At 38.4% G+C, this 26,498-nt stretch overlaps 1 protein-coding gene across 13 annotated transcripts in view; it reads left to right on the forward strand.

Annotated features, from left to right (window-relative positions):
• Positions 1–26,498, forward strand: part of CCSER2 (coiled-coil serine rich protein 2) — a 158,992-nt gene that overhangs the window by 33,839 nt on the left and 98,655 nt on the right. For all 13 annotated transcript variants that reach the window (XM_089314124.1, XM_089314123.1, XM_089314125.1 and 10 more), the window contains 2 exons: positions 5,484–6,948; positions 8,209–8,405. In XM_089314124.1, the coding sequence (XP_089170250.1) occupies positions 5,523–6,948; positions 8,209–8,405 (1,623 nt within the window). In that variant the 5' untranslated portion in view covers positions 5,484–5,522. The remainder of the gene's footprint in view (positions 1–5,483; positions 6,949–8,208; positions 8,406–26,498) is intronic.

Genomic DNA, 26,498 nt, shown 5'->3' on the forward strand with positions numbered 1-26,498 from the left:
GTGCTCTAATTCCTATCCAGCTCTCTGCTATGGCCTGGGAAAGCAGTAAAAGATGGCACAAGTCCTTGAACCCCTGCACCCACGTGGGAGACCTGGAAGAAGCTCCTGGCTTCAGCTCAGCCCAACTCTGGCCATTTGGGGAATGAAACAGTGGATGGAAGACCTCTCTCTCTCTCTCTCTCTGCCTCTGCCTCTCTGTAACTCTGCCTTTCAAATAAATAAATACATTTTTTTTTTTTTTTTGACAGGCAGAGTTAGACAGTGAGAGAGAGAGAGAGACAGAGAGAAAGATCTTCCTTCCGTTGGTTTACCCCACAAATGGCCACTATGGCCGGCGCGCTGTGCGGATCCGAAACCAGGAGCCAGGTGCTTCCTCCTGGTCTCCCATGTGGGTGCAGGGCCCAAGCACTTGGGCCATCCTCCACTGCCTTCCCGGGCCACAGCAGAGAGCTGGACTGGAAGAGGAACAACTGGGACAGAACTGGTGCTCCAACCGGGACTAAAACCCGGAGTGCTGGCGTTGCAGGCGGAGGATTAGCCTAGTGAGCTGTGGTGCTGGCCAAATAAATAAATCTTAAACAAACAAACAAAACACCTTTCTAACTGCAGAAGTATAGATGTATTAAAATACTCAAATAATTATTTAAAGACAAAAAGAAATCTTCTTTCTCCTAAGTCTCATTCCCTTAATGGTAACCACTATTAACAGTTTGTTGTGTTTAAATATATATGTGTACAAACATCTTTGTGACCTATCTAGTGTTACTTTTATAAAAGTTAGATCCATTGTAAGATTTCTCAAAGTACAAATATGAGCATGTTCGTTTACATGTCCCCAAAATGCAGTCTTCCTGAGGCAGACAATAGCAAGAAGCAAAAGTATATAAACTTAAAATTATGCTCAGTAAATCAGCTTCTTCCAGGTCTCCCACGCAGGTGCAGGGGCCCAAGGACCTGGGCCATCTTCTGCTGCTATCCCAGGCCATAGCAGAGAGCTGGATGGGAAGCGGAGCAGCCGGGTCTTGAACTGGCGCCCATATGGGATGCCAGCTCTTCAGGCCAGGGTGTTAACCTGCTGTAGCACAGCGCCGACCCCATGAACTAGTTATGTTTGCTGGAGGTTTACCTTATGTAACTTAAAACCTTTTAATGTTAGTTTCTGTAAGAAAATTTTTTTTTTGTTTTAAAGATTTATTTCAAAGTCAGAATTAGAGAGAGAAAGAGGGAGGCATCTTTTATCCACTGGTTCTCTTTACAAATGACTACAATGTCTGGGGCTGGGCCAGGCTGCAGCCAGAAGCTTCTTACAGGTCTCCCACATGGGTGTAGGGGCCCAAGGACTTTGGCTGTCCTCTGCTGCTTTTCCAGGTACGTTAGCAGGGAGCTGGATTGGAAGTGGAGCAGCTTGGACTCACCATATGGGATGTCGGCACTGCAGACAATGGCTTAGGCTGCTGCGCCACAGCACCAGCCCCAAAAATAATTTTCTAAAAGTACAACACATTTAAAATATTTGAAAATCAACTTGCTTATATTCTGAAAATTTGGCAATATTCAGTTTATGTTTCTGTAAGTTGATCAGAGTGGAGCTACTTTAGGAGACTTTATAATCTACTTTATTGATAACCCCTAGCAGTAGGAAAGCATTATGTGCTCATAGTAACTGGTAAAGACCTTTCTGAGTTATAGACCTGTAGTTGCACAGACACTGAAAGGTCTTACAGCTTGTAATTCTACCATTTTTAGCTATGGGTAAAGAGTTAATATTACAGACACATAAAACCTCACCTATTCATGTACTAGAGAGCTATTCTGCTTCCTGGTGGGCATGAAATTTTTAATTGTTTCAATCTTGAAGTAGATTAAAAATAACCAGTGACTGAACCAGATTTTAGGTTTTTATAAATCATTAATTTGCTTTCAGAGATCCCCAAATGGCAATCCATAAAATCCAGTTCCCAGTCATTGTTGGCAATAATGATGAATAAGTTCCTGACCCTGAATAAACTAAAAACAGGAGTGAAACATAGAGTTGGTGGAGAGGAAACTTAAAATAGAAAGAGCCAAGTTCTGTTACTATTCTTCATTCACTTCTGGAAGACAAGAAAAGACATGTTTGATGTAAACTGCCCTTGAAGTTTATCACTTTGACAAATTTCCCTCGTTGTCTCTGGTAAATCCACTGGGTGTCTTGGTGTGACCCCCGCAACTCATTCAGATATAAAATGAACATATGTTAAAGATGTTATTTATCTCATTAACAAGGGAGTAAGATGTTACAACTGGTTCCAAGGAGAATGCAAAGAATAGAGACATGTGTAGGTCAAGAACAGGTGGATCAGATCTGGCAGGGGTTGGGGTCCATTGAACCTCTGCAGGTTTCTAGACAAGAATTATCTGTTTCCATTAGGCTTCTGTATGTTTGTCTTTACTGAGCTGTAAAGTAACCCATTCACAATTCCTGTGGGGTTAAATTATCCCCAGAGGGTCCAGCATTCCTTCAGAAGGATATCTAATACTTTCCTTGCTTTCAGGACTCTTTAAAGGTTCTTTACAAGGTATGAATTGTTTTATACCACCCCCCCCCATATACACGCCTATATTCCTGAAGACATTCTTTGTTCTTGGCATTGTGTTAACTTAACCAGGATGTGTATTTGGAACTGTGATTTAGTATGGGTTTTTCTTCCCTTCTGTAGATTTTTTTCTTCATGTATGTATGTATGTATGTATATATATATATTAGAATATATATATATTTGAATTTTTCAAAATTTATTTGAAAGACAGAGTCACAGAGAGAGGTAGAGTCAGAGAGAGAAGTCTTCCATTCCGCTGGTTCACTGCCCAAATGACTAACAGCTAAAGCCGAGCTGATCCGAAGCCAGGAGCCAGGAGCTTCTTCCGGTCTACCACACGGGTTTAGGGACCCAGGGACTTAGGTCATCTTCTATTGCTTTCTCAGGCCACAGCAGCGAGCTGGATCGAAAGTGGAGCATCCAGGGCTCAAACTGTTACCCATATGGGATGCTGGCACTGCACGCGTCAGCTTTAACCTCCTGCACCACAGCGCCAGCCCCCTTTTCCTATATTTTATGGATATTTCCATTATATTCATACCCTGCCTTTTCTCTTGTGTTTGTGTTGTGTTGCTGTTCTTCTTTCGAGGTAATAGTTACCTTGTTCTACATTTTCTGTTTAATTGCTTTGATCCTTCTGTCTTTTTCTCCTCAGTACTCTGGCTCTCTTGCTTACTTCTAGCTCCTTGTTCTTACTTCCCACTTTTCTTGGCTTTGTAACATTTCTTTCTAACTGACCAGTTTTTTGTTGTTGTTGTTCATCTTTTTTTTTTTTTTTAAAGCTTTTACTTAATGAATATAATATTCATAGGTATAACTTTAGGAATATAGTAGTTTTGCTCCCCCCCCAATACCCACCCCCCCACTCCCATTCCACCTCCTACTGCCTCTCTCATCTCATTCTTCCTTAAGACTCATTTTTAATTAACTTTATATACAGAAGACCAATTTCTACAAAGGAGGAATTTCAACAGTTTGTACACATTTTATTTTTGTTTATTTATTTTATTTATTTTTCTTTTCATACTATATGTTGAACTCTTTACTTAACATAGAATTAATCATATATATATATAAAGTCAATTGAAAATAGATCAAAGCTGACCAGTTTTGTCTTTCCCTCTTTGAGCTTTTGTTTTATAAGATGAATGTTCTTAATAGGGTGTTCTCTGTAAGAATGGACACAGTGGGGATCTTTTTCTGTTATGTTTTCTTTCACATTGGATTCCTCCTTTCTTCTGCATCCTGTTTGCTTCTCCCCTTACTTCCACCCCATTTTTGTGTATAGCTGTGTGGCATCTTTTTATCCTGCCCAGGCAACCAGGTCAGACTTTGCTTTTGACTTGATATGATGTGGGTGATATTTCCAAGGTCCTCTCCTGCCCTACTTTCCCTCTTCTGCTTAGTGCACTCCCTCAGTTGTCCTTTTGAGAAGTGTGTGTTGTTCTGTCTGCTTCTCTGGAGCTAAGGGTATGAGGTGGTATTGGTGAGAGAGCCCTTGCAGGGCTTGGGGCTTCCCTGCGATTGTGTTAAATGTTCTGTCCCATTGCCCCCTGCCCCAGGGTCAGCAGAGTGCCTTGGAAGTTAGCAGGGCCTGGTGACCCCTCAGACTCTGCTGAGATTTTGAACCTTCTGTGCCCAAGATGCTTTCCTGAGGCCAAATTAGCTCTTTCCAAATTAGAGGGCTGTAGTAAAACTTTATAAAGTTTTTTTCAAGTCTTATTATCTTATTATCTTTCTCTAATTACTGTTTCCAGGCAATGTAACCAGGCTGGCAGCTGTCTACTGTACAGAATCTTTTCTCTGTCCACTGCTTTTTAAGGTTTATTAAATTCTTAAACAGTTTCCTGTGTGATTGCAGCTGATGGATTTTTGGCTAAAAAATATGTCTGTGTATATTTGTGTGTATAAATATATATATAGTCCCTGTTATTAGTTACTGAAGGCAGGATGTTTTGTAATTGTTTCACCCCACTGTCTTTAGTTGCAAGTCTATGGTTTTCTAAATAGTTACTTTTAATACAGTAACATGCATGTGATCTAGAAACCCTAATTCTCAATTCAGGTTTGACTTGGAATCAGGTTTTCTTTTAATTAAAAAATTTAACAAATTAGTGACAATGTCATCAGATATTTTAGTACTTCTGTCTTATGCCCTAATTTACCAGTTTTTTTCTTTTTAAGTTTTGTGCTCTGTGTGTGCACTGAAATGTTTTGTATTTGTACTTTTTGCTTTATCATTAAAATAGATTTGAGGGATTGGGATGAATGGAAGAATCAGCTTTATTAAATCTTAATGCTTTTCACCCTGGCACTAACTGTAGTGTCTGTTTATGTTACTGGGCAGAAATTCCTTTGAGTTGGTGGCTTAACATGACAGCTGGGCTCTTCAACCCTTAACAGCAGAAGCATTCTTGGCACTATTATATTCTTCACCTAATCCTTCCCATGACTTTAGTAATTAAGGTTTTTAAAATGTATTATAGGTTTTATAAGATCATGTGCTTTTTTTTTTTGCAAAACAAGATCATATTGTCTTACTTTTAAAGGAGAGAATATTCACCCAAAGTAAGAAAAAAAAATACTTGGATTGGAAATTGGAAGTTGTACTGTAGAAGTATTGTCCTTATTTACAGTCAGATTTCATAGTATAATTTTACTGTTTCTGAATTTTCTGTCATCCACAACCCAAGTTTATAGAAGTTTTTAGATAGTGTTATTTCTTTTTGGCTTGAAGTCATTAATTTAATTAGTACCTTTACTGTTGAGTTTTATAAGAATCATGGGTGGTTTTTAGGTTTTTCTGAGTGAATCATGTAAACATATGCATTCATGTTATGTGATAGTACATGCAGTTATCCTTATTTAGAGATTTTTAATCTGTTTTTGTTTTTTCCTCCTCAGATTCTGTCAAACCTTAAGAACAAATGCACCTTTTAGCTCATGGAAGAAAAAACACAAATCAAGACATTTTTGGGTTCCAAGTTGCCAAAGTATGGAACAAAATCTGTAAGAAGTTCACTGCAGCCATTACCAAATGGAACACCTGTTAACTTATTAGGAACATCCAAGAGTAGTAATGTCAAAAGCTACATTAGAAATAATGGCTCTGATTGTCCATTGTCCCATTCATTTAATTGGAGAAAAGCAAATAAATACCAGCTTAGTACACAAAGTGCTGAAGATACTAAGAATCCTAACAGTACTCAGAATTCACATGATAAATTAATTGATCCTGAAAAACATGCTCCTACTCAAGGAGTGTTTGATAGGAATGGGATAAAGGGAGGTTTGAAAAGTGTTTCTTTACTTACATCAAAGTTAGCAAAGCCACCCACTATGTTTGTGTCATCTGCAGAGGAGTTGAACCAAAAGTCTTTTTCCGGACCATCTAATTTGGGTAAATTCACCAAAGGCACATTATTGGGAAGGACTACGTATTCCTCAGTCAGTGCTCCAAAACCACAGTTGAATGGATTTTATGGAAACAGATCAGCTGGTAGCATGCAAAGGCCTAGAGCTAACTCTTGTGCTACCAGAAGCAGTTCTGGAGAAAGCTTAGCCCAGTCCCCAGACAATATTAAATCTATTACTTGTGAAAAAATGGTAAGGTCACAAAGTTTTTCCCATTCCATTCAGAATTCATTCCTTCCACCCTCATCTATAACCAGATCACATTCCTTCAATCGAGCTGTAGATCTTACAAAGCCTTATCAGAACCAACAGCTACCCGTTAGAGTGCCTCTGCGGTCAAGTATGCTAACAAGACATTCCCGGCAATCAGAAGTACTCAATGGGAATGAACATTTAGGATATGGATTTAATAGGTCTTATGCTGCTGGTGGAAAGAAGTTGGCTTTACCCAATGGCCCAAGTGTAACTTCCACTTTGGGTTATAGGATGGTTCATCCCACTCTGCTGAAATCTAGCCGACTTCCATTTCCTGGAACTATCACAGTTGATAGTAATAAAAATTCAACTGCTGACACTTGTATAGAGGAAGATGCTACAGTTTTGACTAAGGACAGAACTACTGATAAGGACCAAGAACTAATTGAAAATGAAAGTTACAGAACGGAAAATGGCCAGACCATGAAACACGATGGTAAAATTAGATACCTGAGTGATGATGTGGATGACATTTCCTTATCTTCTTTGTCATCTTCTGATAAGAATGATTTAAGTGAAGACTTTAGTGATGATTTTATTGATATAGAAGACTCCAACAGAACTAGAATAACTCCAGAGGAAATATCTCTCAAAGAAGAAAAACATGAAAATGTACCACCAAAGGATATATTTGATTCTTGCAAGGAAAATGAAAAATCCTTCAGTAAAACTGATGAATGGATCGACATCAGTGTCTCTGGTAAATACTAATACCCTTAAGTTTGTTTTTTTTTTCTCTTTAATAATGTAACTGAGTTTATATTTAGGATTATTTTCTGATATATTGCAATGTGCTATCCATTTCACTGGGGGATAGACCCAGATAGAGTTGAAGTGAGGCAGCATCTATCTTCCTTCCTTGTCACTTGCTGCCTACCCTGTTTTTCATGATACCTAAAATAACATCATTGAGAGCACTGCTGCCTGTGCTCTTCTTTAGCTGTCTTATGCAGGCCTGTTCCTCCTTCGTATCAGCACTGTTTTTCAAGTGATTTTTTTCCTCCCACTTTCCCCCATTAATGGATCCCATAAAATAAACTATTTCTTCCCATAGTATAGTAGATCATAACTACTTGTTAACAGCAAAGCTGTACCAAAATGCAAACAAGATAATATAGGTTATGTCCAATAGAATAGATTCTTTATCCTAGGAAAAATTTTTTTTGTTTAGCAATTTTTATAATTATACTTCTAGAAAACTATATTTTTTTAATTGAAGAAAGTGAGGTTGTACCTGCTAAACATTTCCTCTTAACAAGTGCTGGGGAGATACTTCTGTGTAGTTGTATAGCCTGCTAAATTAACAAACTGAAGGGACGGGATACAGGTGCATGTTCTAATCAAGGGACTAGGTTATGCCTAGAGATGTACATAAATCCTTGAGTAACTGCTGGTCTTTATTTAAATATTTTTGTTGGACACATAATATTTCTGTTTATGGGATACAGTGTGATCTTTCCATGCAGCTGGATGTCGTGTAATGATCAGAGCTGGGCAGTTGGCATAACTATTGCTTCTGTTTGCCAGCCTTCTACAAGTGACTGTCAGAACAAGTTCTTTTACCTTATAAGGAAGTAGCTATGAGATTAACTAATACATACAGAGGAGATTTCCTTACCAGTGGTTAAAAGTAAATATTTGGGAAATATTAAAGGAATATGAAGCTTTGTTTATAGTTTTAGAAATGTTGCAGAAATGAAAAATGGCTAAATGAGTTTTCTTTGTGTCAGTTACAAAACACATCAGTCAATAATTTTAAGATTTTGCATTTTGAGTTTTTCTTGTTTAGGAGTTAGAGCACAGTTAGAAATGCTTTTTTGGGGGCTGACCAACCTTTTTGTTGCAATATATCAAATTATTATAACTTATATTTTTAAAGCATGACAAATAATTATATTTTGGTGAATTAATCTCTCTCTTTCTCTCTCTCTCTCTCTCTCTCTCTTTAAATCAATTGAAGACAAGAGTGAATGTACCAAACACACTTCTGGGAATAACTTGATTTCACCAGATACAGACTATAGAGCTGGTTCTTCATTTGAACTATCTCCATCTGATAGCTCTGATGGTACCTACATGTGGGATGAGGAGGGCTTGGAACCCATTGGAAATGTCCATCCTGTTGGGAGCTATGATTCCTCCGAAATGAACAGCATAGTATGTATGGATTTGTATACATTTTTGGAATATTTTGTTTGCCTTACTGTAAAGAGACTTGTGATACTGGTGGAGATAAAAAAAAAAAAGTTTGAGAAATAGGAATTCACATCTGTTAAGGGCCTATAAAATATCTGACCCTAGTATATAACAAAGCATGGAGAGTATAATATTTGACTTAAACATATGCACACATACATAGACACATATGTTAATCATACATGTATAATGTATATGTGTGTATATATATGTATATACCAAAATGGTCAGGTTAAGCCTGGGCCAGTGTGAAGGGAAGGAGAAGGGAGAGAAGGGAAGGAGATATCTATTGCAAGTAATGTGGGTAATATGCCATATGAATAAAGTATAATTGGTGTGTTTAAAGTGCCTCAGTGTAATTCAGTATATAATATAATCATATAATTCAGTATATGAATTTCCAAAAAATCTAATTGTAGCCTTGGTGGTTATATTAAATTCCAAGTGGATTTTAGGCATTGTAATTTTCTGTACTTGTATAAACCTGTGACTTGAAAAACAGATGCTATTAACTGTGATTCATTAACTTAAATAGAACACATATTTAGAGAGAGTATCTTTATCCCCTCAGAAAAGATTAGTTGTGCTTTTTAACTGGGACCTTTTAAGGGGAGTGTGGTTGAAGGGCAAAGGAAATTATGTCCAGCAGGTGGCAGCAGTAAGCCACTTTATACTTGACATTTTTCAGATTCACCATCTTCAGTTCTCTGCTCTGTAACTAATGAACTCTGCAAGAGTTCAGAATGGGTCTGGATTGATCTTTGGTTTGTAAGATTCATGAGTTTCCTCCTTGATCAGCAGGATTGTGTGTATTGGATAGGAAGTAACAAAGGTGTTCATTTCTGTGCTTTGGATAAAGATGAAGTATTTTCAGTTCCAAGGGAAGACAGAAAGTGGGAAAGAATGGAGACCTGATGGCAAAAGTAGTGTGTTGAGCTCTCCTCATGTGATAGTGGATTTATCATTTTATTTTGTTCTGAAGTGTCATTAATTTTTTGCTGTGTCTGTTAAGCTCATGTTGTTAGGTATGTGCGTGTACTTACTATATGATCTTCTCTATCTCTGGCTTTCTGTTTTAAAACCTTTATTTTTTTCCAGATATAGTATAATTAACCACTTTTATTTATATATTTCCTTCCTTTTATGATCAACCTTTTGGATACATAGCAATTAGCTGATTATTTTTTAAAAATTTGTGTTATACTTTTTGTTTTTTTAAAGATGTTTTATTTATTTATTTGAGAGGTAGAGTTACAGACAGTGAGAGGGAGAGACAGAGAGTAAGGTTTTCTGTCTGTTGGTTCACATCTCATTGGCTGCAACGGCCGGAGCTGCGCCAGTCTGAAGGCAGGAGCCAGGTGCTTTCTCCTGGTCTCCCATGCAGGTGCAGGGCCCATCTTCCATTGCTTTCCCAGGTCACAGCAGAGAGCTGAATGGGAAGAGGAGCAGCCGGGACTAGAACCGGGGCCATATGGGATGCTGGTGGTGCAGGCGGAGGATCAACCTACTGCGCCACCATGCCGGCCCCCCCAAATTTGTGTTTTTCTTTTAACCAGTGCATTGGTTCAATTACATTTGCATTTATTGCTATATTTGGACTTTTTTGTTTACCTTATTATTCTGTGTTTCAGTTTTCCTTTCTTTTCCTAAAATATTTAAAATTGCTGTCTCTAACTAAATGAAAAAAGAACCTAGCATGGTCTCACTTTCCTTGGTTTCTACAACAGTATTGATTCCAGTACAGGTCAAATAAAGAACTCTCACCCAAATGTGTGTCATCTGTGTCACTACTAACACAGGTTAGTTCAACCCACTGTTGCTTGTATTGTTTCAGTTGCAAGACTTTCTTTCTGAAGGAAGTGAAGCGTCATACATTCTGGTTCAATAACAAATTGTTTATACACTGAATACTTTGCATAATACTAGTCTAGAATCCTAGCTCTTTGAATGCCTCCAGTATTTTGTTGAGGGATAACTTATATTTAATAAAATGCACAAATCTTCTGCAGACAGCCCAGACAAATTTTGACAAATGTCTATACTCATTTGTCAATCATCAAGATTAATATATACAATATATCTGTCACTCCAGAGTGTTCCCTTCCTGTTCTTTTGAGTTATCCGCTCATCCTGCAGAGGGGCAACCACTATTGATAACTATCGCTGTAGATTTGTCTTGCCTATTCTTGAACTCCCTGTAACTGGTACAGTTTTTTTTTTTTTTTAATATTTATTTATTTGAGAAACAGTTACAGACAGGGAAGTCTTCTGTCCACTGGTTCTCTCCCCAGTTGGCCGCAGTGGCTGGAGCTGCACCGATCCAAAGACTAGAACCTGGTGTGCCGGCGCCGCAAGGCAGAGGATTAGCCTAGTGAGCCGCGGCGCCGGCCCTCAATAAACTTTTGGTTGATATTTAACTTTCTTGAATATGAAATACAGTGTTTTTTTTTCTGATAAATATTATCATAATCACATGTGCACATTATTAGGCACAAACGTTTTTTCTTCTTGTAAGCCACAGTGAGCCCAGCTCAAAATCCTTTTTGCTGTAGTGCTTTGGCCACTGTGACAGCTGTCATTGAGGAGGAGTTGAAGTTCAGCTACAGTGTCATAATGATGACTTGTTAACACTAAAATATTTAGAAAGTGATAATTTTGAATCATCACATGGAGTACTTTTATTTTTGGAAGGATTTTTATAGGAAGCCTGAGGAAGTATTTGAATCAGATGATCTCTGAAAGTATCTTTTTATTCTTTGTTTTTACCTACTTTGCCTTATTTTCATATACTAGGCAAGTTTAATTCCTTATCATTTAAATGAGTCTTTTCTCATTTCTGAGGATTATATTCTAGTGTTTTTTTTTCTCCCTTTCTGTATTTGTGTCTCTCATCTCTGATGGTGATAAGCCTGACATCTGTTCTGTAAAACATTTGCTTATTTGAACAACCTCCCTCTGTGAAACTGATTTCCCTTCTTTGTGCCACTGTCTGACTCCTCTTTACCTGTACTGCAGATCTGATGAATGTATGGCATTGTTTTTGGACATCTTTTTTTTTTTTTTTTTTTGGACAGGCAGAGTGGACAGTGAGAGAGAGAGACAGAGAAAAAGGTCTTCCTTTGCCGCTGGTTTACCCTTCAATGGCCGCCGCGGCCAGCGCGCTGCGGCGGGCGCACCGCGCTGATCCGATGGCAGGAGCCAGGTACTTATCCTGGTCTCCCATGGGGTTCAGGGCCCAAGCACTTGGGCCATCCTCCACTGCACTCCCGGGCCACAGCAGAGAGCTGTCCTGGAAGAGGGGCAACCGGGACAGAATCCGGCACCCCGACTGGGACTAGAACCCGGTGTGCCGGCGGTGCTGGCTGGACATCTTAATCTTAAAATTAGACTACCTCTACATGAATCTGTTTTATTATCTGTCGCTCCCCCTCTTCGCGGAGGAACGACACAGAACCCTGCGCTGTTCTTTTGTCTGCTCGGCCCTCCCCGGGTTTGCTGCTGGTTCTTCCTGGGTTGGCTACCGACCCTTCCACCTCCATGGAAGGGCGGTGCCCCCTGCCACTTTCCCCACTTCCGTGGGGGAGCGGCACACCGCCGGCCGGCTCTCTCGGGGGCTGCTCAGGTGTTCCTTCAGTTAGATGTTCCCCTTAGATGTTCCTGGTGCATGTTGTCTCTCTCCTCCTTTATAGTCCTCTTCCACCAATCCCAACTCTGCTACCCACAGGCCGAGTACGCTGCTCTCCTCCAATCAGGAGCGGGATCAGCTCCTGCAGGTTACTGGTTGAACTGGAGGCAGCTGTGTAAAAGTTGTTTTTACCCCTCTCCCAGCGCCATATTGTGGGAGAGCAGATGCATAGAATAAGTCTTAATTCCAGTAACTTAGTCTAGTCCGAGTTGCTCCCCACAATTATCAAAATGAATGACATAAAAAATCATGAGCAGTGCTTCTGTGTATAGGATCTGGATCATCTTATGTGATTAGTGTGGACACTTGGGTCTAGAAGTATCCAGAGAGCCAAAAACTTTATTTCTACAAACATTGGTTTAATGTAGAATTTGTTAAACATTGCTTTGATTTATAGAGAATATAAATTAAATTACCTTATTGATCCGTGTATGTGAAAGTTTTAATTATAATCAATCAGGAAAATGCATAGTATCTTGTGTTGGAAGAATTTGTAAGAATTTTGGGGTCGGCTTAGTCCTAAGGACTTAAAAGACATCTATACTGAAATTGCTTTGAAGAGGAAAAAATTTGTTGTTTGGAAAAAATATGTTGTTTGGAAAAAATATAATATGTATGATATTATATTTACTGTGAGTTATAGAGATGTTTGGAAAAAATACAACACATGATATTATGCTTATTGTCAGTTGTAGAGATAAAGAATTTATTATCCTTTAATATAAAGGAATCTTATTAAGGATGCTAGGCATCCAGATTTTTTTATTTTTGAAATGAATCAGACTTCATGAAAAACGTATTTTTCAATCTATTGGCATATTAATTTTCTCTTGTTACTGTAACAAATTACTGAAAATTTAATGGCTTAGAACAACACACATTCATTATCGTACTATATTGGAGCTCAGAAGTCCAAAAGGGTCTCAGCAAGTTGAAAGCATCAAGGTTGGCCAGCGCAGTTCCTGTTGTGTGCTCTCGGGAAGAATCCACTTTCTTGCTTTTTCCAGGAGCCTGCATTGGCTTTCTTCCATCTTCAAAGTCTCATTTCACTTCACTTTAGCCCGCCTCTTCTTTTTAAGGACCCTTGTGATGGGGCTGGCGCCGTGGCTCACTTGGTTAATCCTCCGCCTGTGGCGCCGGCATCCCATATGGGCGCTGGGTTCTAGTCCCTGTTGGTCCTCTTCCAGTCCAGCTCTCTGCTGTGGCCTGGGAAGGCAGTGGAGGATGGCCCAAGTGCTTGGGTGCCTGCACCCACATGGGAGACCAGGAAGAAGCACCCGGCTCCTGGCTTCAGATCAGCGCAGTGCGCTGGCCGTAGCGGCCATTAGGGGGGTGAACCAACGGAAGGAAGACCTTTCTCTCTGTCTCTCTCACTGTCCAGCTCTGTCAATAAACAAACAAAAAGGACCCTTGTGGTTTTCTGGAGCCCAACTAGATATTCCAGTTTGTTATCCCTGTTTTAAGGTCAATGATTAGTAACCTAATTTCAGTTACAGCTTTCATTTTTCTTTGCTGTGTAAGCTAACATACTCAAAGGTTTCAGGGATTAAGATGTGACACCTTTGGAGGGACCGTTCTACCCAGCACAGTTGGACGGCATCTACTTTTCAAAGTTTGTTTCTAAACAGTACTTTTATTACCTAAAGTAATTATCCTTTGAGGCTAACAGATTAAGCTCCAGTAAATTGTAAATTTGTTTTAAAATGAAGTTGTGAATTTAAGTACAATTTAGCCAAACTCATTTTTCCGTTTAAGTTAATCTGAACTATAGTAGTATAGTTACTCTTTAAATGGTCCTAATGATGGTTTGTTATAGCTATCCATAGTTTTGATTTTTGAAGATTTAAGTTTTACTTCTAATACTTGGTATCTTATAATAGATATATAGTAAGTATTATATATAATGGTACATAATGATTATAATATTATGTAAATTATATATAATATATATTATTATCCATACAGACAATAGATAATGTAATATACAATATGATATATACAAATACATTACAGTAATAAATATATTTTATAATAATAAATTATAATGAATATTATTACTATAATAATATATAATATACAAGATCATTTCAAAAAGTTCATGGAGAAATGGAATTAAAAGATAAGTGTATTTTTCTGCAAAAAATTTTTGAAATTTTTGAGTAGTTTTTTCATTTTTTCAATTTCCCTTGAACTGTTTGAAAGACTCCTTGTGTGTGTGTGTGAGTGTGTGTGTGTGTGTGTGTGTTCATTATTTTCTGTAAAACAACATTAGATTTAAAGATGGCTCTTTTCTAAGAATGAAAATTAAGAGCTAAGAGGATAATGAGAACATTATTGTGTTCAGATTTTAATGTTTCTTAAATCTTTTTTTCCCTAAGATTTATTTTCATTTATTTGAAAGGCAAAGTGAGACAGAGACAGAGAGAGGAGACCTTTTCATCTGCTGGTTCATTCCCCAAATGGCTGCAACAGCCAGGGCTGGGCCAGGCTAAAGCCAGAAGCCATGAACTCCATTTGGTTGACAGGAGCCCAACTAGTTGGGCTGTCATCTGCTCTTTTCCCCAGGCACATTAGTAGGGAGCTGGATTGGAAGTAGATTAGCGAGGACTTGAACTGGTTCTCCAGTATGGTATGCCATTGTCACAGGCAGCAGCCTAACTCTCTGCTTTAAATGTCATTTCCTCTTCTGTCCTGTTTAAATGCATGATATTTTATATATAATTTAGTAATGTTTACAACACTAGATTTTCTAGGAAGGACAGATTATGATACTGACTTCAGAAAGTGTTCAGTACTCTGAATTATAACATTCATTAGATTAGATTAGCACTTTATAGATCCTGCAGTATAATGGCTTATTCTTTATTTACTAGTATGTAATTGACAAATGCACCTGTTTGATATTATTAGTATTGACTGCCTTATATCAATAGCTGCTTAAAATAATTTCAGATCTAGCTTCTTTGTGATGGAGGAATAAAGCTTGTGGTTTTATTTTTGTCTTGTCCTATGGGATGTTTTCACTCCTTTGATTATTTCTGTTGTCTTCCATTTACATTGTGTTTCTATTTGAGATTTATCATAACTGCTCTGTCAGTCCAGAGAGCGTCTGTGGAGCTCCAAGGATTTGCATCTTTGCCCTGCAAATTGAAAGTTAGCTATTGGAGCATTATAACCTAGAAGGGGATATAATTTGATCTGCAGTTTTAAAATGTTGTACATGAAGATTGAGTTAGAGGGGAGGTAGACAGGATGTTGGAAGCTATTGTTTAAGAGAGATGGTAGTGGCTTGTGTTCAAGGTAGTGGTGAGTAGAGACTCAGAGGGGTAGACAGTTTTGAAAACTGGTTTGAGGGTACAGTTGCCCAAGTCCCATTATCAATTGAATGTATGAGAGAAAACATTACGTCCTCATGCCTTGCAATTATAGCTAGTATTTCTGCTTGCATTCATTCTACCATATTACCAACTTCCCCATTCCTTATATTGTGAAATCTAAATTTTGGTTGGCTTTCTTCTCTCCATGACCTGTTTTCACCTTATTCTAGTCATCTGATCACTTTTAATCTGTACTTCTACGATATGTCTTGAATTATAGTTGATGCTTTTTTATCTTGCTCATCTCTCCTTTAGGTTTATGGCACTAGGTAAGGACTTAATAATTTCTTATTGAAATGGATTCCATGGTGACAGGTGATAACATTGCCATTTCATTAAAAACAAATAGAAACACTGACATTATAAAGGTACTGTTTAATACAGTTCAGTATTTTCCATACACATTGTGACATAACCTATTAACAAAGTAAGTGTCTAAGGAGTCACGTGTCATAATAGCAAGCTGCAAGTGACTAAAAATGTGGTACTGGCATGGCTGTGACAGAAGAGGGGCTGCTTACGGAAAGCTGAGACGGTCTTAAGATAGGTAAATGGAAATCCGAAACTGATAATTGATATTTTCACCTGTGTGCTGACACAGAATCATAGAATGTGAGAAGGTAGAAGGGATTTGCTCCAACTCAATTGTTACAGATAAGGGGGACAGAACCAGATGAGGAAACTTAAGTTTTTACTCAGCAGGTTTTTTTCTTTTCTTTTGACAGTCTGGAGAATCTTTCATGTGCATTTATTTAACAGCATAGGTTTTTGTGTGTGTGTGCTATTAATTCAACTTTTATATTTGAAAAAAAACTTTAAATTTGTCAGATATAGTTGTAATCCTTAGATATTTTTTGTCTTCATTCAGTATGTTTCTTGTAGATTAAGTATATTGTACTATAAAGCTAAACTAAGTAATTCTTTCTTAAGCATCTGCTGTATCCCAGACATTGTTAAGTTCTAAGGACACTGAGATGGAAAAGGCTGTCTATTACACAGTCTTGTGTAATAGGCAGATATATAAGGGATTTTCAGAAATTTCATGTAAAAATGTGTGTTTTGAAAAAGTTTGCGTGGATTTCAAATATTTTTTGTACCAAAGTAAACTCATCTTTTAATTCAATTTCCTTGTGCTTTTTGAAGTATTCTTGTATCATAAACATTATCATAGTGTGGATTTATAAGAGGTACCATGTTAAGATTAGAATGCACATAGAATGGAAATACATTAGGGAAATGTAATTATGTATTCAGAAGATTTCAAAGAGGACGTGCCATCTGAGTTATTTTGAAGTATGAATTCAAGGTTGACCAATTGCCTGAGGAAATGAGAAGGTGAGCATGGTAGACATAGGGAAGGTCAGCATGTATGGTGGCAGGGTGGTATCACAAAGTCACACTTTTTTAAAAAAAAGATTAATTTTTTTATTTGAAAGGCAGAAAGAGGAAGTGTGTGTGTATGTGTGTGTGTATGAGAGAGAGAGAGAGAGAGAGAATCTTCCATTCACTGGTTTATTCCCCAAATGGCTGCAATGGTCAGGCTGAAACCAGGAGCCTGGAGCTCCTTCCAGGTCTCCCAAATAGGAGGCAGGGGTCTAAGCACTTGCCATAAGCTGTTGGTTTCCCAGCTGTATTAGCAGGGAGCTGGATCAGAAGTAGAGCAGCCAGAACACAAACTGGTGCCCATTATGGGATGCTGGCATTGCAGGCAGTAGCTTAACCTGTTGTACCACAATGCCTGTTCCCAAAATCACATAAGAGTATCACGTGTGAGGTGGAGAGTGGTTGGAGGAAAAGCTAGGAAAACACAGAGGAAAGAAAAATCGTGTATTGCAAACTGAAAATACAAATGATAATTTCAAATCAAAATTTTTAAATAGTATAAGACAGATACAGTATTAAATATCATATAAGTATTTCTTTTTCAGATCTTCATACACACTTCCCATTTATATATGAGACTATAAGCATTTTTTTTCTAGGCATTTTTTCTTTAATAAAATAGAATTGATAGACTAAATTCCTTCTAGGTCAAAGCTTTTGTTTCAGAGGAAAAAATTAATGAACTTAAAAGTAATTTGCTAATTAAATGAGAGAAATTTGTTCACCATCATGTCCCGTTTACCTAGGCATGGTATCTGGCATTGAACAGATGCATAATTAGTAATATTCATAGATAAAATACTGAATTTTGTGAGTTGGAGCATGTAGATATAATAAACTTGTTATAGTTAATGAGGTTGCTAAAGTGAAACATTTAAATATCTTTCATCAACAGGATGAATTTAAAAGAGTTGTCAAAGTTGCTGTTCTAGCCTCAATGAGTAATTAAACATTGTAAAACTCAGGCTGCTCTGTCCTACTATCCTGTGGTGATTAGAACCAACACCAGAACTTACTGCTTGCAGGCTCTTTAATTTTTCCTGGTGTTTAGGCGGTACTCCACCTTATCCCCTTCCTGGTTTAGGAGTGCAACAACCTGTATTTGCAGAAGCTGCTGACTTGGTAGTGTACGTTGCACAGAGGCACTAATGGAAAGTTTGTCTGTGGCATCTCTATCTTTTTAGTATGTGATGCAGCAGAAAATAGTGTAATATAAGACAGCCATCGTGAAACCAACTTTCAGATGTATAATTAGTGTCTTGGATGGTGTAACCTGTAGCGTCCTTCCCTCCTAAGAGGTTACATCAAGTAATTTGAGACTTTCAGCTTATTCTGACTATTTTGTTTTTCTTTTCCTTTTTTCTGGAACTGGCCTTGGTATCTCTTTTCTTATTTTTGGTGCTGGAAGACATGAGGACATCTGTATTGAAAATACATTCCCTCTGCTTGAAAATTTTTAATTTCTTAAATTGTATCTGTTTATTTCTGAGATTCTCTCTATTGGTGCTTTATAACCTTTCTGGTAAACTTGAAGGTGACAAGTAGAAACACTTTGCTCTCGGGACAGGATATATGGTATAGCTTGAGGTTTTGTTATTGTTGCTGTTTTTAGCTTTTTTGTGTTTTGAACTGATTTTAGATTTGCAGAGAAATTGCAAGGAATAGACTTCTTGTGTACCTTTCATTCATCATCTCCTAATGTTAACGTGTTATAATATGATCATACTACAATGATCAAAACCAGGAAATTAAGTTTGACATAATAACTAATCTGGAGACTTCATTTGAATTTTGCCATTTTCCCCACTAGTATTTTTGTTGTCCAGGACCCTGTGTTGTATTTGGTTGTCCATATCCTTAGTATCTCCAGTCTGTGACACTTCTGAGTCTTGTTCTTTCATAATCTTGTTACTTATGAAGATTAACCCATTACTGAGGGATCCTCAGTTTGGGTTCTTTTCACGATGAGATTGTGATTGTGCATTTTTGACAAATCACCACAGAGATGATGCTATTCCATTTTCAGTGCTTCAGTTTTAAGAAGTGTGTGATTTTGGTTTGTGTTACTGTTGACGGTGTTAACTTTGTCATTTAATTGAGGTGGTATTTTCCAGGTTTCTCTGATGCAAAGTTACCATATATTTCCCTTTAGAATTAATTAGTATCATGGAGGCAGAGACTTTGAAATTTTGGAGCATTCTACTTTTTTACACTTTTGCCCATTAATTTTAGCATCTGCTGACTATTAACTGGGATTCTATAAGGAAGATCTGTTCTCTCTTCCAATTTATTTAAGTAAACTGTGTCAGTCGTTCATGGGTATTTATTTTTGTTTTGTGTGTATAATCCTTTATTATCCTTAATTTATGCTGTTGCTGAGATTGTTCAAAATTTGGCTATTGGGGCCGGCGCCGCGGCTCACTAGGCTAATCCTCCGCCTAGCGGCGCCGGCACACCGGGTTCTAGTCCCGGTTGGGGCGCCGGATTCTGTCCCGGTTGCCCCTCTTCCAGGCCAGCTCTCTGCTGTAGCCCGGGAGTGCAGTGGAGGATGGCCCAGGTGCTTGGGCCCTGCACCCCATGGGAGACCAGGAAAAGCACCTGGCTCCTGGCTCCTGCCATCGGATCAGCGCGGTGCGCCCGCCGCAGCGCGCTGGCCGCGGCGGCCATTGGAGGGTGAACCAACGGCAAAAAGGAAGACCTTTTTCTCTGTCTCTCTCTCTCACTGTCCACTCTGCCTGTCAAAAAAAAAAAAAATAAAATAAAAAAAAAAATTGGCTATTGGGATTGCCTTCAGTTTGGTTCCTTTGTCTTTCTGGCTTGCCTCATTGTTTTTTGACCACTTTCTTTTTTTCTGGGATCTCAAGATATCCATCTTATATTTTTTCTGCTCCAGCCCTCAAATCATCATTGAGATTTAGAAACCAAGTTTAGGAGGCTAAGTGTGGTCTTTGCTACTGGGGTATAATTGCTCTAAGGTCCTACGACAGACAGAGCTTATTTCTGTATCAGTCTGTATTTATGTTAAAGACGAAGTTCATGCTGATACTTTTGACACCAGGCCAAGCTCAGAGTTCATGCTGGCCTTTTCCTTATTTTTAATACTTTGCTTGGAGAGTGAGAAACCTGTCTTTCATTAACCAAAGTGTATTTTCCTGGTTGTTTAGTCCTAGTGTGTGTGTTTGTGTATGTGTGTATTAGGGATCTATTGTATAATATACATAATAAAATATATCACACAAATACATACTCTTACTATAGCGTATAGTATTTCTGTGCACATACATACAGTTTCTGAATTGCTAACATGTAGCCCATGAAAGATAAATTTGCTAACGTAATATTTCCTTGCCATTCTTTTGTCACTTTAGCCTTACAATATACATTTGAAGTACCATTTTCCAAGTTTACGTGGATTAGTTCTTTTAATTCTCATCCTCTTCAGTCTGGTTGTTATTCATTTATCATACTGTTAGGTTTGTTTGCTACTTTTTGTATTTCATTGTGGGTTACCCCCACATAATGGATAATTTTAAGTATTTGCTTCATATTCACCTCATAGAGAGCTTTTTTTTTTTTTTTTAATTTGACAGTCAGAGTTAGACAGGAGAGAGAGAGAGACAGAGAGAAAGGTCTTCCTTCTGTTGGTTTGCTCCCCAAATGGCCGCTACGGCTGGTGTGCTGCGCCGATCCAAAGCCAGGAGCCAGGTGCTTCCTCCTGGTCTCCCATGAGAGTGCAGGGGCCATCCTCCACTGCCTTCCTGGGCCACAACAGAGAGCTGGACTAGAGCCCGGCACCCATATGGGATGCTGGTGCTGCAGGCGGAGGATTAACCAAGTGAGCCATGGCGCCGGGCCCATCATAGAGAGCTTTCTTATTATTTTTTGTACTGCTCTGTTTTTGTAGATATATATTGTTTATATTCAGGTCCTCTCCTCACAAAGGATGTTAAGATCATTTAAAATATTTTGGGATTATAAACCATGTTTTCCTCTGTAGGAGATTCTGCATCTTTGGAATTTCCAGAGTGATAAGAGTATCTTTGTTCGTGGAGGGCCTTGATAGTTTATGTTAATTAGGTGAGTCAGGATGAGGGTAGGGTAGGCCATGCCTGAAGGAACAGACATGTGGTTAGATTGGGGCTTTGAGCCCTGTGGTGTTAGTTTGACATCTGAGGCAGGTAGGAGAGGGTACTGGAGATTGAATTCAGTCATGTGGATAATAATTCACTCATGCCCAGGTAATTGAAAAACTCCTGAATGCTGGATCCTGAGTGAGCTGCTCTGGTTAAGAATACTTTGTGCATATGGTTACACAGAATTGTGCCAGGGAGCGGACCTGTGCTGTCTTCCTGGGGAGAAGGCACGGAAGCTTTGCATTTGGCAGCATCCCAGACCATGATTTCTGTGTCTCTTTTCAGTAGTCATAATTTTTATCCTTTTTTATGTGATAAAACTGTAACCATAAATAGGTACAGTGCTTTGCTGAGTTCTGTGAGTTGTTCTGACAAATCAAACCAGAGGGGGTAGTGGATTTTGTAGTCAGTTGGTCAGGAGTGTGGGTGCTCTGAGCCTATAGCTCTCTAGAGTTAGGTTGTTCTTAGGGGAAGACTGAGTTCTTAAGCCTAACTCTGAAAAAGTAGAATTTGCTAGAATGATCCTAACTAAAATGCGGTTTAGGAAGAGAAGGGATGGAAGGGTAGGAGATGAAGAATGTTTCATTCTTGGCTGGCTTCCTCCTTGCTTATATGAAATTACAACTACACAGTAATCTGTTGCTAAAGGTAAAGATTATGAGATGGAATTTAAAAAGTAGAGACTCAGTGGAGATTGCTCATTAGCTACTTTAGAAACTACAGAATAATAAGCAACAAGCTAAATGTACAACCTTAGTCATTGTTGCTGGTAATAGCTGAGATGAAAATAATTGAGAGAGTGCTAGCTAAGCTTGATCCCAGGCCAAACTTAGATTTTAGTCTGAGCTGCAACCATTAATGTCAAATCTGCTCCCAATGGAAAAGATTATGCTACAACAAAGGACAGTAGTAATTATTATGGCCTCTGGTTACCAGGGAGGATGGTTGTGGGAAGGGCAAAACCAAGAAAGTACTGAAACCAGGAGGTACAGTGCCGAGGAGTTGTCTTGCTTTCTGGATCTGTCTCATCGGTGTCCTGAAAATATTTACTAAAGTGAATTATGAGGCTAATTTAGGGGCAATATTTTTGGTTTTGAATGCTACATAGTAGATGAGAAATGATATGAGACTCACTATTGAACAATCATAGGAGGCTTTACACATTCACACACTCAACAGGTTATTCCTGGGGTGGCAGGAAATTACATAAAAGTTGCTATAAAATTTGTCCGAGAAGAGGGGCTATCATTCAATAATGAGTCTGGTCTTCCTTCCATGTTCGGTGGATAACATTGTATTAACGGTAAATGTTTGCAGAGACTTGGCTTTTGGAGGTAGGCTGGATAAAGAGGCTGTCCAGTAATAAAATGAGTTGAGTTTTTTCTCATAGATATTAATACTGACATTAGAAGCTCTAATTTTCCTTAAGTGAGTTGTTAAGTTCTTTAGAAAAAACGATCCTGACCTTTTGCCAAGAGATAAATTCTAACGTATCTGTCACTTTAAGATTGAGGATATGTGTGAAAGGGAAGATAACGGCCAACTGGCTACCTTTGCTTTGTCTGTGTTCAGCTGCTTCTTCAGTCCTGCTTTCTTGAATTCTCGGAAGGGTTAGCTTTCGCCTCGGTGTGCTATTCTTCCCCTCATATTCTGGGTGATGGCTGATATTTTGGCTCTTCTTTCATTACTTTTCTGTGTGCTTTGAGTGCTCAGAATGGTTTAGTCTGGCCCGCTGTTGACTCCTCCATTCACTTGCTGTTATGGGTATGTTCTTTTTTGTTCTTCCTTGCATCTTCATTTGGCTGTCAGGATGAAGGCATGGTAACTGTGTCTTGTGGTACTCCTGAGTGCTAAGTTATTAATCTAAAACAAAAAATTAAGAATACTTATTTTAATTTAATTTTTAAAAAGCTTTATTTTCAAGGCAAAGTTAGAGAGAGAGAGGGAAAGACAGACAGACAAGGAGATTGCTTTTCCATCCACTGGTTCATTCCCCAAATGACCAACAATGGCTGAAGCCAGGTGCCTGGGACTCTGTCTGGGTCTCCCATGTGGGTGGCAGGGGCCATCTTCCACTGCTTTCCCAGGTGTATTAGCAGGGAGCTAGATCAGAAGTGGAACAGTGTACATATGGCCTACTGGCATTGTAGGCAGTAGCTTAATCCATCAGGTGCTGTAGATCCTAACTTCTCAGTATGTCTCATTACTGCCTGCTTTTTCTCACTGACACTGATCGGGCTACTATGGTATGTCACATGGATTCTGCAGTAGCCTCAAACTTGGTGTCTTTGTCCTACTTAGGGCCAATCTCTACCCTGTAGCCATAATAATATTTCTTTAATGCAAATCTGAATTTGTCACTTCCTAAAACACTTTTAGTCTTGTTTAGTTGGATATATACCGTACTCAGAATCGTGCTTTTCGTATATCAGTATTATTTTTTTAATCAAAATTACTGAGAATGTGTCTTGGGGTTGCCATGTGGAGGGGAGGATCAATCCCCCTCTTCCAGAGTTGATCAGACACCAAGACTGATGGTGCCACATGTATACTGAGAGTGTTGGAGAAGATTTATTATTCATATGATGAGGCTTTCTGGGGAGAGTAGAGCAGGCACCCAAACTGGTCCAGAATGGGTTGTATGAACAGAAGAACAGGTGGCTCTGGTTTTTGTTGTGGTCAGGGGCTGGGCCAGCTTGAGGGTTCCCACATGCAGTCTGGGTTTGCATGATCCGAAATGGCTCTGATGGTGCCTAGGAAGGTCAACTTTATCTGACATGAACTTCTGCTTATAAAAGTACCATGTCCTTGTTGGAGAAAAGTCAAAAGAATGTAAAAAGCATAATCATATGGAAGATTGTAACAGTCCTTTGGTTTTTCACATTGCAGACGTTCAACATTAAAGATGCCATCATGTTGTACTTAGATAATCTTGTGTCTCCCGCTCTGTCCCACAGAGCATCTGTCTATACAGTGAGGTAGATTTCTGAGACATCATCTGTAATGATTTGTTGATAAGTGTCAGCTTGGGGCATAATGTAGGTGTTTTTCCCCTTTCTCTCACCTTTCCTCCCGTCTTAATTTGCTGTTTTCCTTCCTGTTCCAGTGCCCTTTCTTAGTAAAGTTTCTTTTGTAAAGTGCTGTCAGTAACTGCATCCCTTTTACATTCATTGGAATGGACTCATTCCCATTCTTTGAAGCGGGATTTTTTTCGTTTGGTTTTTTAAACATAAAGTGAAAGGTACAGAATACCACATCAACAAGCGTAGACTTTAGCAGTGGTGGTGCTGCTCCTTTTGCTGATGTGGTGCCTGTCCATAAGCCCTACCCTAGGCTTAGAATGCAAGCTTTTGTTGCTTTCATATATATATTTTTTTGCCATGGCCTTAATTGTCCATTTTGGCCCAGAACACACAACAATATCTTGTTTCACACGCACTCAGACACATAAGGGGACTTCTAAAAGTCTGTGGAAAAATAGATTTAAAAGATAAGTCTATTTCAGTGCAAGAAGATTTGGACATCCTTGCATAATTTTTCGTAATAAGGAATTTTTTGAAGAACCTCTGTAGATACACAAAACAGCGCAAGCGTTCTTCTAGAGGATATGGTTGATTCATAAAATTATGTAAGTCATAATACTGCAAAAAGTGAGAAAACAGGTACTATAAACAATAACAGCAAAGGAAAAAAAACACACAATTCTAAGAGACTTAATCTGTTTTGTTTTCCTTCCAACTTTTAAAATACATATTATAAATTTTTTATGGTAAAATGAATAAATTTGTACATGTTCTTTTAGAGACCTGCCTCTCTTTTCTTTTCACTTAACATCTATTTTTTTCAAGTGGAAGAAACATATTTTTCTTTTAAGATGAGATCTTGTGTTTGTACTAGTAATTCCCATTCAAACTAAGAAACCCAGAAGTTTTACTTAATTTTATTACATCTTTATCTCACACTTTTCCTAGGATGAGAATCTGTTTTCAACTAATGTCAGAATGGTAACTCATTTTATTTTATACAGTCATTTCAGAATAATAATAATTACATTATTACCATGCATAATAATCAAAAAACAGTTTGAACATTTTTGCCCCCCCTTGAAATAATTTGAGTATTACACCATTAATCTGATACATACTTAGATCTACTTATTTCATTCTGTTTTTGCCTGACAAGGATCACTGAAACATTGTTTTTCAGAATTTTAATTTTTTATTTTTACTTAAACATATGTATGGTGTACAATGCGATATTTCAATGCATGCATACAGTGTGTCATGATCAGATCAGAGTAATTGGTATATCCACCACTGCAAATATTTCCTATTTCTTTGTGATGGCAGCATTCAAAATCCTCTCTCCTAGATACTCTGACATACGGAATTAAGTACTGCCAGCCATGGTTACCCTCCTGTGCTGTAGGACGTTAGAAGCTGTTCTTCCTGTCTGTCTGCACCTTGGGCCTGTTAACCAGGCCCTTCTGTATTCCTGCCTTTTTCTAGCCTCTGATAACCAGTATCCTACCCTCTACTTGTATGGAGATTAACTTTTTAAGGGAAGCATTATTTTAAAATAAAAAGTGATTGGAAAAGACCCAGTATGTTTGCTCCCAGTTAGCATCTTTCCATGTCCATAAGATTATCTTTAGTATCTTTTTTAAGAACAACAGTATACCATTGTATTACTATACCATACTTTCTGTTTAGCCATTTTTCTGTTGTTGGGCATTAAATCGTTTCTGCCTTTTGCCATTCCTAACAATGCTGCAATGACCATTCTTAAACATTTTGTCCATTTGTCTCTTTCTTTTTCTTTTTCTTAAATTTTATTTATTTATTTAAAAGGCAGAGTTATAGAGAGGTAGAGGCAGACAGAGAGAGGTCTTCCATCATCTGGTCCACTCCCAGATGGCTGCAACAGCTGGAGCTGCACCAGTAATCTGAAGCCAGGAAGCCAGGAGCTTTTTCTAGCTCTCCTGCGTGGGTGCAGGGACCCAAGGACTTGGGCCATTCTCTTACTATTTTCCCAGGCCATAGCAAAAAGCTGGATTGGAAGTGGAGCAGTCGGACTGGAACCAGCCCCATAAGGGATGCTGGCACTGCAGGCGGTGGCTTCACCTGATATGCTGCAGGGCCGGCCCCCTATTTGTCTGTTTCTAAGGGATAACTTAAGGAAAAATAATTCCATTTTTAAGGAATGCTTTACCTGAATTTTGATAACTTGGTATCTAAAAAGTGCGTGTGAATGTATTCCTCCTGGTATAGATTCTTCTCCTTTGTGATAAATCAACATTGTGGTAGCATGCTTTCCTATATCGTATTCCCTGGCCATTTATTTTGTGTTTGTGAATTGAAATTATACCTTTTGCCAGTTTTTTTCATGTTCATCTTTTGTTACCATCTTCACAAATTTTTTTTATTTTTAGAAAGACTACATGAACATACTTTTAAAAACTTGTGGAAAATGTAAT

Source organism: Oryctolagus cuniculus, chromosome 15, assembly GCF_051225735.1.
Source record: "Oryctolagus cuniculus isolate XC-2025 breed Fujian yellow rabbit chromosome 15, ASM5122573v1, whole genome shotgun sequence".
In the NCBI taxonomy this organism is placed as follows: Eukaryota; Metazoa; Chordata; class Mammalia; order Lagomorpha; family Leporidae; genus Oryctolagus; species Oryctolagus cuniculus.